The 9,768-nt window shown below is 44.3% G+C and overlaps 1 protein-coding gene across 2 annotated transcripts in view; it reads left to right on the top strand.

The window, feature by feature from the left end:
• LOC134071111 (fibroblast growth factor 14) overlaps positions 1-9,255 on the top strand; it is a 74,271-nt gene extending 65,016 nt beyond the window's left edge. For both annotated transcript variants that reach the window (XM_062527703.1, XM_062527704.1), the window contains exons 4-5: positions 8,123-8,321; positions 8,944-9,255. In XM_062527703.1, the coding sequence (XP_062383687.1) occupies positions 8,123-8,321; positions 8,944-9,086 (342 nt within the window). In that variant the 3' untranslated portion in view covers positions 9,087-9,255. The remainder of the gene's footprint in view (positions 1-8,122; positions 8,322-8,943) is intronic.
• Positions 9,256-9,768: the final 513 nt, after the last annotated feature.

The following is a 9,768-nucleotide window of genomic DNA, read 5'->3' as shown; positions in this document are numbered from 1 at the left end:
AAGAAGAATATTCACAGTATATTTAATGACTGAAGATACTCAATGTGTCTGATGTCAACAAACAGTCACATAACGATTTCCTGTAACATCCTCCTCAGTGTGAAGTTAGTGAAGTTAGAAATGTAGAAACAAAAGCACAACAAACCATGGATCCATACTCTGTTTGAAATTATAGGATGCCATATCCAGTATCAAAGTACAACATAGATGGTAGAACTGTGGATGTGTAACACATGAAACGCATGGAATGAAAAACAGTCCTCTTTTTATTTAGCTGGTATCGATATATATTTCCACTGGGTTTTTATTACACCCTGTAGTGGATAGGAAATGTCCTTAGGTCTCCACCTCCACCTTTTAAAGGTGCGGTCAGTGACCATAAGGGATTTCAAGCCCATAACATTTTTTTTTCTCATCAGCAATCATCTCCCCACGATCCGCTGATAAAAACAAAGCTGGTCTCTGTAGGGAGCCCAAGCTCCAAAAACTGGAAACAAACAATGTGGGGGCAGTCTGCCTCCCAAACAAAAACATAGTTTCTGGGAATACTGAGGGGAGGGGTGAGCTACCTGTCTGGTGTGTTTCATTTGGTCCTTGGTTGAAATATGATGCATGGGACTTTGGACCAAAGTGGCAAAATGATTTTAAATATCAACATCCACAAAAACACAGCTTCCTGCGCAATCGCTGTGTGTCTGCGCTGCCTTTAATGGCAAACCATCAAACCTGTACCCAACTAGTGCCAGGAACGCTGTTGTGCTCCCCAAAGCACTAACGACTCTGACTCAAGCCAGGCCAGCCCAGATCCAATCCAGCCAACCTTTTTGTGTTGAACATTTAAAAGAAAACAGTTGTTTTACCAAAAGCCTTTGGTTCAGACCACTGCTAGATCAGAGCCAATCTCCTGCCAAATAAGGTACAGTAGGTCCAGACCAGGGCCCAGTTTCTTGTTAAAGACGGATGTATGCAGTTATGGAAGTTTTCTACAATTGATCTTACAAACGTTCGTTTGATTTTTCTGTGTGCTTCCATAGTGTGCGTGAATGCACATGCACTGCTCTTAAGATGTTCTTAAGGGGAGCTGTCCACGTTAACAGTTCTGAAATATCCTGTAATTTGGTGGTACCAGGTGAAATTTGAACCAGACATACATGTTAACTGACTTAGAAACGTTGACATCTGCAAGCGTTCCCTGGTATGCCTATGCCACACACAGACATAACTCATATTAATTGTTAAAATTAGATCGTTAGATCTGTTGCACGATGTGTGAACATAGACTATTAGGCTACTCAATCTGACTTGTCTGCTCTTTGTCACTTGTGACTGTCCCGCACTGTGTATGGTAATGCTTTGGGGTGTCATTGAAGACCACATTTGATGATGAGGTAGAGGTCGAGTAAGATAGTGAGAGAATGTGTACGCCTAATTAATAGGATATTGATAGATTTTGATGCAGCACAGGTCGTGTAAGCTACGAATGTTTAACAATGTTCTGAAGCAACGAGGATTTAGGGAAACATTCCCAAACTTTTAAGACGTTCGTAAGAGGGACTTTACGAACTACTTAGGCTTACGATGTTTTCAGGAGACTGGGCCCTCAGTTGTAGACTCATCTGCCGTCTTGCTTGTCTGACCTGGCTGCAGTAAGTGATAAATGGCCCCAATTACTCTCCTGAGGCGCTCGGGGAGCATTTGTTCCTGTTGTTTCTTTTATTCTTCCCCTCTCTACTTGCAGTGATTAATCTGGGCCTATAAAGCAGCATCCCATTCACAGTCAGCAAGCCGCAGTGCAGTGCAGTGCATACCTACCTGCACCAAACAGCAGAGTTGGGGCCTAATAGCAGCAGCCTCTTTGGCTGCTCCAAATCTCCTCTTTTATGGAGACGGATATTTATTGCTGGCGCTCCCTGCAGGGAAGACCTTTTTTTATGGGAGTTTACTCTTTTTTCCTTTTGCACAAGTGTGACAGAACAGCACAGGAGGGCTTGCTATTAAAGTCATAATACAAAGAGTAGAGCATTCAGATCTCACTGGAACTGACCGACAAAAGTGGGGGGAAAAAAAGAATGTCACATCCTTGGTCTCACATCTCCTACTCATAGAAGCTAATTCACGTCTTCATCTCGTAGAGACGGTGTTCTGCTTGTGCCGTCCCTTTCATGTATTCCTCCTGGTCCCCGTCACCCTGATGAGTTCTGCATGTCGCTAAATTGCATTTGGTGCGCTGGCGTCTTTGATGTGAGGGCCGTGTGCATGTCTCCCGGTAGAGCGCTGGCGTCTGTCGCGTAGGCTGCCTCCTCGGCGCTGCACCTGCCAAGGTCCACCTCTCTGGCGACGGACATCAGAGAGAGGGGGCCGCGCCGAGGGTCACTCTCTCTCTCTCTCTCTCGGGCCTTTTTGTGGTCAACTTCAAAGGACAGCTGTCCGGAGCAGATCCCACCCTGATCACCACATTAACTCATTTACTTCATTCAGCTGCTTTTAGTTCCTCGGTGCGTTCACGTAATTCATTTAGCAGGGCTGCTTAGACAAAGGATTTGGTGCTGGTGCAGGTTCATGTCAAAAAGAAAAACAAACCAAAGGCAAGACATTGGGGCCCTAATGTCAATGCTGGCCACAGTGCAAACTCAGTCAGTCTATAGAACTGACTGATGCATGAGCTAAACCCATCATGTGGCATGAGACTGCAGTCTATAGAACTGAGTAAAGTTCTGGTGTATGAGCTAACAGCATCATGTGGCAGAGACTACTTTGAGCTGACCCAGCCATGCCTGTGCTTGGGGTCTTGCTCATGGTATTAAATCTACAAATGGATTTTGTAGAGCTATTTTGTTAGCTTTGTTTAGTTAGGGTCCATGGACAGCATGGTACCATGCACTTACATTCTGTCAATACTTGACAGAGCCTTAATAAATATGTTGTTTGACATATATGTTTTTTCAACTTCTTCACAAGACCTATTAGCTTCTGAGAACATTCTACTTCAAGATCGCCATGGCACATTGTAGGAGTTCTATTTCCTTCACCTCAGGTGAAGTTGTTGCCAATTAGCCACAGATTTTTGCCTGTGAAATCTCCCTAATGCCTAATGCAGTTCCTAGTTCCTAATGAGGGGTAGCAGAGTCACAGCCTTGAGCGTGAGAGTTCCTGCCTGCCAGTTAGTTCCATTTTCATTAGCGTACTGTGAATCTGATCTCTTACTTTGAGACTAAATTCATTTTTATTCACCTGTATCATACACTGCTCATAAGAAGTTAGGGACATCTGGCTTTCAGATGAAATGTATGGAAAATTTAAAAAAGTTCAAACTACAGTGGTATTATATCATGAAAGTAGGGCATTTAAATAGCATGCAATGGTAATGTCCTCATCTCAAACTATTTATTGAAACAAAGGCCGACAAATTTCACCCGAAAGCCGAATATCCCTGACTTTTTGTGAGTAGTGTATAAACACACATATTTCTCAAGTATAAGAATCATACAGTATTTAAAGGTGAATTATTCAATTATAAAGTGTTTTTCACACAGATCTCTGTTTCTCAAGGTCATGAATAGCCTACTGTTGGAACCAGTGCTACCTAAAATCCTAAAATCCTAAAATCCTCTAAAAGTTTTCCTTTAAGTATTTAAACGATTTTGTTTATCACATGCTCTGTCTTTGATATTTGAAGACGTAGGAACCGCTCAGGTGTAAAGGTAGAAAGTGTTGCTCAGTTGCCCCTGTGAAACTTTTAAGTGTGTAGAGGAGCAGTGTGGCTGAAGCCTGGAGTGTGGCGTCTGAGGTGTGTGTGTGTGTGTGTGTGTGTGTGTGTGTGTGTGTGTGTGTGTATGCTGTTGCCGTGGCGTCCTGGCGGAGCTGGCAGAGGGGATTAGTGGCGGTGGCTTTCATCCTCCTCCTGTGTTGACGCTGCGGCTGTCTCCCCGAGGTCGTTAGTTAGTGCGCTGGAGGAGTTGGGTGTTAGAGGTGCTCCCAAACAGTCACCTCCTCAGGGACGCCACAGAGGAAAAGTGATTTTCCCTTTTTCTTCCTTCCTTCCTTCTCTCTCTCTCTTGCTCTCTCTCTCTCTCTCTATCTCTCTCTCCTTCTGTTTTTCTCTGTGTTTTTCTTTCTCTTACACTCAGTGTCGGAACAATGTTGACCAGTTTCCCCAAGGGATGTAGTAGGTACACATGGTTCAAAAACTGTGAAAGTGTCCATTACAGGTCAGTCTCCCAAACGTTTCCCAATCTCATCATGAATGATATTCCTATCACAGATTAGCTGCAACACACACAAATACTAACTAGTGGTAAGCTATTCATTTTAATGAATGTAATAAACTAGCACTAAGTGCTAGCACTGTGTGCTGTAGCCATTCCAAATCTCAATGGCATTTTTGAGACGTGCTGCACAGTGTGGAATATGGTGAAGGCATCTTAAAGAGGTCCCACACATGAAAGAAAGAGACACATCTCTCTTTTGACCGTTTCAGCATCCCAATTCTAACATTTCCCATGGACTGTATGTACAATGGAAGACAAATGAGGACATCTAAGAGTTCTATACTTTCTAAAGCCATATCATTATCTTGTTTGGGATAATCATGCACAATGGCTCTTGATTAGCTCATTTAAATGCCTGCTCTGTGTCTGTGGTGCTGCATACTCACCCTTCTGTTGGGCTGCCTATAGTCCTGGCAACCCACGTGCCCGCTGAGATGAAGCCCAATGTTACGCCCAATAGCAGCAGACATTGATCGAGTACCTGGAGTCCTCTTGGCGTAGAAAGATGGGCATCCCTGCTGGGCCTGACTGCCCTCCTGAGGATTTGTTCTCCCCAGATCTTTTTTCCCTCCCTTTTGACTTCATCTGCCCTCTATCCATCAGGGACAATCCCATTCTCTGTACTGTTTTTTTTCTGTTGAAGGTGGAAGGCTAGATGGCAAAAACCTACTCTCTGGCACATTTAAGGCCTCTGGTTGTTTTTGCACAGTGTTTTTTGCGACATGTGTCTTCCCATTATTGTTGTCAGTGCTAGTGTGGATTGATTTTCAAGCCCTCAGAAAAAAAATCACATGGTCACGGAAGAATTTTCCGTTGTCCTGCAGAGTTGTGTGATGCAAGCGCATGCACAGTGAATTGTACGTGGCAGTAAATTTGCCAAATTGCACATCCCCTCTTGTTGAGCCCCTTTCCCCTCCAGTGTTACCGTGGCAACCTTCCACAAAGACGTACAAGTGCATGTCCTTTCATGTGGCAAACTTACTGAATGGAATATCAATGTGGGCTCAGCAGCAAGCCAGTCTTTATCTTGGACTTTCTTTCTCTCTCTTTCTCTTGCTCTCTCTCTCTCTCACACACACACACACACACACACACACACAGATACACACTTACTATTTTTTACGCATTCTGTTCGATAATGCTCATGTTGCTCCAGTGGGTCTTCCTAGAGGATAGACAGTGGCCTTATCCTTAAAGAGATCATTATCAGTCTTCAAAATGATTTGGAAGCTGCGGTCCATATTTCAGACCCAAAATATGTTCCATCTCTCAACCCACACCTGTCATTTTTGACATTTTTAACAGAGAGCTAAATCTGCTCTCATGTCAAGCTCACCATTTGTATTACATGAACAGTGCAGTGATGTGCAGTGAGGTCATTTGCTGGTGAGACACTAGACCGTATCAACCAGTTGCTATAAGGCAACCATATGTTTCATTCTGGTGCATGGTAACATAGGCCTAAGAGATTGAGATCACCAAACCTATACATCTTCAGCATATTTGAAATAAGTTACAGACCATGGAAGGTGAGAACACTCGAAGAAGGCATTTAGAGATTGTGACATAGACAGAGATAGCAACAGACACGAGCATATTGCCTGCGCTCAACTCCATTTCAGTGGAATTGCACAGAGGATAGGACAAGTTTTTCTGTGTGCAGGTGAGCTTAAATGTCGCATTATACAGAATCATATACAGTAGAATATTCATAACAAATCAGTGGGAAAAACTAGCCTGGGTGTTCCCATGTAGCCTGACGACGTCATACTCAATTCTTGTCAGAATATGAGTCTGAAACTGCTCCATTCAGCTGCGATTATGGGGCGTGATTCAAATGATACTGGGCGGGGGGGATAGCTCTGCACTCATTGGATAGCCCAAACCAAACATAACAAGTTATTGGCTGTCAGTATCTGCGAAATCTAAGACAACGAAATATATAGCAGGGTATATGGAAAACATCCTCCCTCGTTTTTAAAAATCCTTCAAACTGTATGCAATGAACAGCTGGGGAAGTGTGTCGTTAACCCAACGAGCAAACAGACATTTTAAACAAACGGGAACAACATCACCCAAACATGCTGTTTTAACTTGGTGAAAGTGAAACTGAAGTTTTCCCACATATCCACGTTGGTCTAAGTGTTCAGAAATAGTTGTGTGAATCCATGATAAAACCTCCGTTTCAATAGCTAAGATGAACAAAAGTCCAAACTGCATGAACAAATTATGCATTCATAGCCATAGCGTTTCTGTTGCAATCCAAATCAACCTAAGCCAACACGGTCTCACACCCAACTCGTCGAACGAGGACGCATGCAGCCGTGAACCTCACTGCTGTTCATCTGTCAATCATCACGTAAAGCCCGCCCTGACAATGTGATTGGTCCGAACAGCTCTGTACCTCGAATAGTAGCAGCTGAACGGAGCAGTGCCAGACCGAAGTTCCCTGCAGAAAAAGAATGTAGGCAGGGCTAAACTTCGGTCTGGCATCCAGGCTAGTTCCCATGCTGCCTTGCGCACGATTTGATTCACGCTGCTACCGCCCTCATTTTTGCCTGAGATAGGGGACCAATCACAGAACAGGGGGGAAAGTAAGACGATGATGAGCTATGCACAGACGCATTTGATAGACATCCGTGGTGCCCAATGAACGGATCTGGGCATTTTTTTTCAAACACGAGAAAATGAATGTTTGGTTACCAGAACAGGTCTCATTTGAGAAGTGGTAGGCGCTAGTCAGGCTAGGGAAAAATATTTTATGTCATACTATTATTTTGCGTTTCAGAATATATTTTCATGTGAATGTTAGACAGCTGAGGCGCTACCTCCCCCTCCCCTGACTTTAATGAAAATGATGTGTTGTCTCTGAGTGGAGCCATTTTCTCTCCGAACATAAATGAGGGCTGTGCGCAACACCTTTTAAATGAAAATACTCAGGAGTTTCCACTTGTTATGGTAGACATCAAAGGCTGAACATTAAAAAGCCCGACAGGCTGTTGTTAATACTGTTGATGTGTATTGTCAAGAGGCACTATTGTTTATGTTATTTTAAGAATGAGTAATTATCATATTTATTTTAGCCATTCTTATTCATGCATCCACTCTCTTCTGGACAACATGATAGTGAAACCATTTCTAATATAAACAGGATACCTCATCCAAGCTGCTTTATCTACATTAGCATCATGTCCATCACCAGCACTTAGCGCAAAGTCAATGCCCATCGCCATGCGAGTGTTGGAAAGGTTTCCCAATCAACTATTCACTTTGCATTAAAATACAACAGGAAAACAAACAGAGGCTTGTCGTTTTTGTTAAGGTAAACATCTTTGTCCAGAATTCTAGCATTCGTCTTATTATTTAGTTATTTCCATGTATTGCAGAGATGCTCTTCTCCTTCCTAGTAGGATTGATTTATAATCTGACTGTTTATGTTGATGGAATACACATCCCCCATAATCATCCCCCATTGTAATTGGCCCATTCGCTCCAACACTCTCTACCTCAAGCATGTGTGTGTTGAGCATACTGGCACATAATGGCTGCCGTGCATTACCTGGGTGGGTGCTACACATCAGTGATCGTTAGTGAGGTTCCCCCGTCACTGTGAAGAGCTTTGAGTGTTGAGAAAAGCGTTATATAAATGTAACATGTTGTTGCTGGTGTGCAATATTTCAGATTAATATTATACTGGGGATATGTTGGAGCAGAATTAGCTTTGGCTCCTTACAATAGGTCAGCCCAGGTTCGATCCCTGAACCCACCATTGTGAGTCCGTGTCATTTTGAATAAAAGCGACTGCCATACACCAGTTACTGACTGCGTCTTTTGTCCTCCCATCCCTTTTTCAGGAGCTCTTCACGGCTGAGTGCAAATTCAAAGAGTCGGTGTTTGAAAACTATTACGTCATCTACTCATCCCTGCTCTACCGACAGCAGGAGTCCGGCCGCGCATGGTTCCTGGGCCTCAACAAAGAGGGCCAACCCATGAAGGGCAACCGGGTCAAGAAGACCAAACCTGCTGCTCACTTCCTGCCTAAGCCCATAGAAGGTGAGGACCCCTCACCAGTTTCAGTAGGCCAGGAAGAGGAGAGCATGCCTGTGTGGAAATGAGAGTATGGTGGAACGTGAAGGAAATTACACTTGAAATGGTGTTTAAGTATTAATGGCACATATTATCGTCATTCAATGTGCTTTACACAGACAGTACAAATAAAATGGAAATAGGAAATAGAAGTATAAAGGAATATAAAGAAGAAATAATTTAAAGATATCTTTTGGGCTCTTTTGGCTTCATGATATGAGATAAGCCTGACAGAGAAGGGTCGTTAGAATAAGAGCAGGATTTGGATTTGGATTGCCAACATGGTGACTGTTCAATTGTTCATTATTTTGAGGAAACCATGCAGACTTTACTTCTCCATTCATTCTTCACCTTTCTGAAATGACCTGAGTTGTTTGTGACAACTCATGCTCATTGTGGAGTTTGACACTGTATAGAAATTATCTGTCTTGAAGATTTACATTACTGTATGTACAGGAAGAGGCCAGGACTCAGTGTCATTGTGTCCCACTGTCTCTATCACTTTAAACCACTTCCTTCTTCATCAGTGTTATTAGAGGCAGTAAATCACGCTGAGTTTGACCCCGATGTGCTCTCTCCTTCCTCCCAGTTGCCATGTACCGTGAGCCGTCCCTGCACGACGTGGGCGAGGTGGTCCCGAAGGCCGGCGCCGTGCCGCCCAGCAAAAGCACAAGCGAGCCTGTGGTGATGAACGGAGGCAAGCCCGTCAGCAAGCCCGACAAGGAGACATAGCCCTGCCCTCCTCCTCTCCTCTCGTGGGAACACCAGGGGGCCGCTTTGCACGGGCCCCCCTCTCCTCGCAAGGACTCTCTCGCTCACTCTCTTGCCCGTGAGTGTCAGATTCAAGGGCAAACAAAACCCCTAAATAACCCCCCCTAAAAAAAACAAATAAATAAAAGAAATTCCTCCTCGACTTGTCTCTCTTAAAGGCACTTCGCTGCCAGCTGAATTGAAACAGGGGGGGAGGACAAGGACTGGGGTTTAACACAGTAAGGCAGGGGGAGGGTAGAGGAGGAGGAGGAGGAGGAGGTGGAGGAGGAGAAGGAGGAGGTGGAGGAGGAGGAGGAGAAGGAGGAGGAGGTGGAGGAGGAGAAGGAGGAGGTGGAGGAGGAGGAGGAGAAGGAGGTGGAGGAGGAGGAGGAGGTGGAAGAAGAGGAGGAGGAGGAGGAAGAGGGGGACAGCTGGGACACCAGCCTTACAGACTATGTCACTGGAATGCCCTATGCGATATGGAATGCCTTTTTAAAGCTCTTTTGGTTTTGATTCGGTTTCTGGTTTATTTCGCTTTGTTTTTCTTCTTTTTCCTTTTCGTTTCTGTTGGTGACAATCTTCTGTGAGAATGATGCGACTCCATCTGCCTCACCCAGCGGCTTTGCCTGTGGAAGGCTGCCAACGACTCCTCTGGCGTTTGACT

The sequence above is a fragment of the Sardina pilchardus genome, chromosome 23, assembly GCF_963854185.1.
Source record: "Sardina pilchardus chromosome 23, fSarPil1.1, whole genome shotgun sequence".
In the NCBI taxonomy this organism is placed as follows: domain Eukaryota; kingdom Metazoa; phylum Chordata; class Actinopteri; order Clupeiformes; family Clupeidae; genus Sardina; species Sardina pilchardus.
Note: the sequence above shows the minus strand (reverse complement) of the source record. Positions and strands in the feature narration are given on the sequence as shown.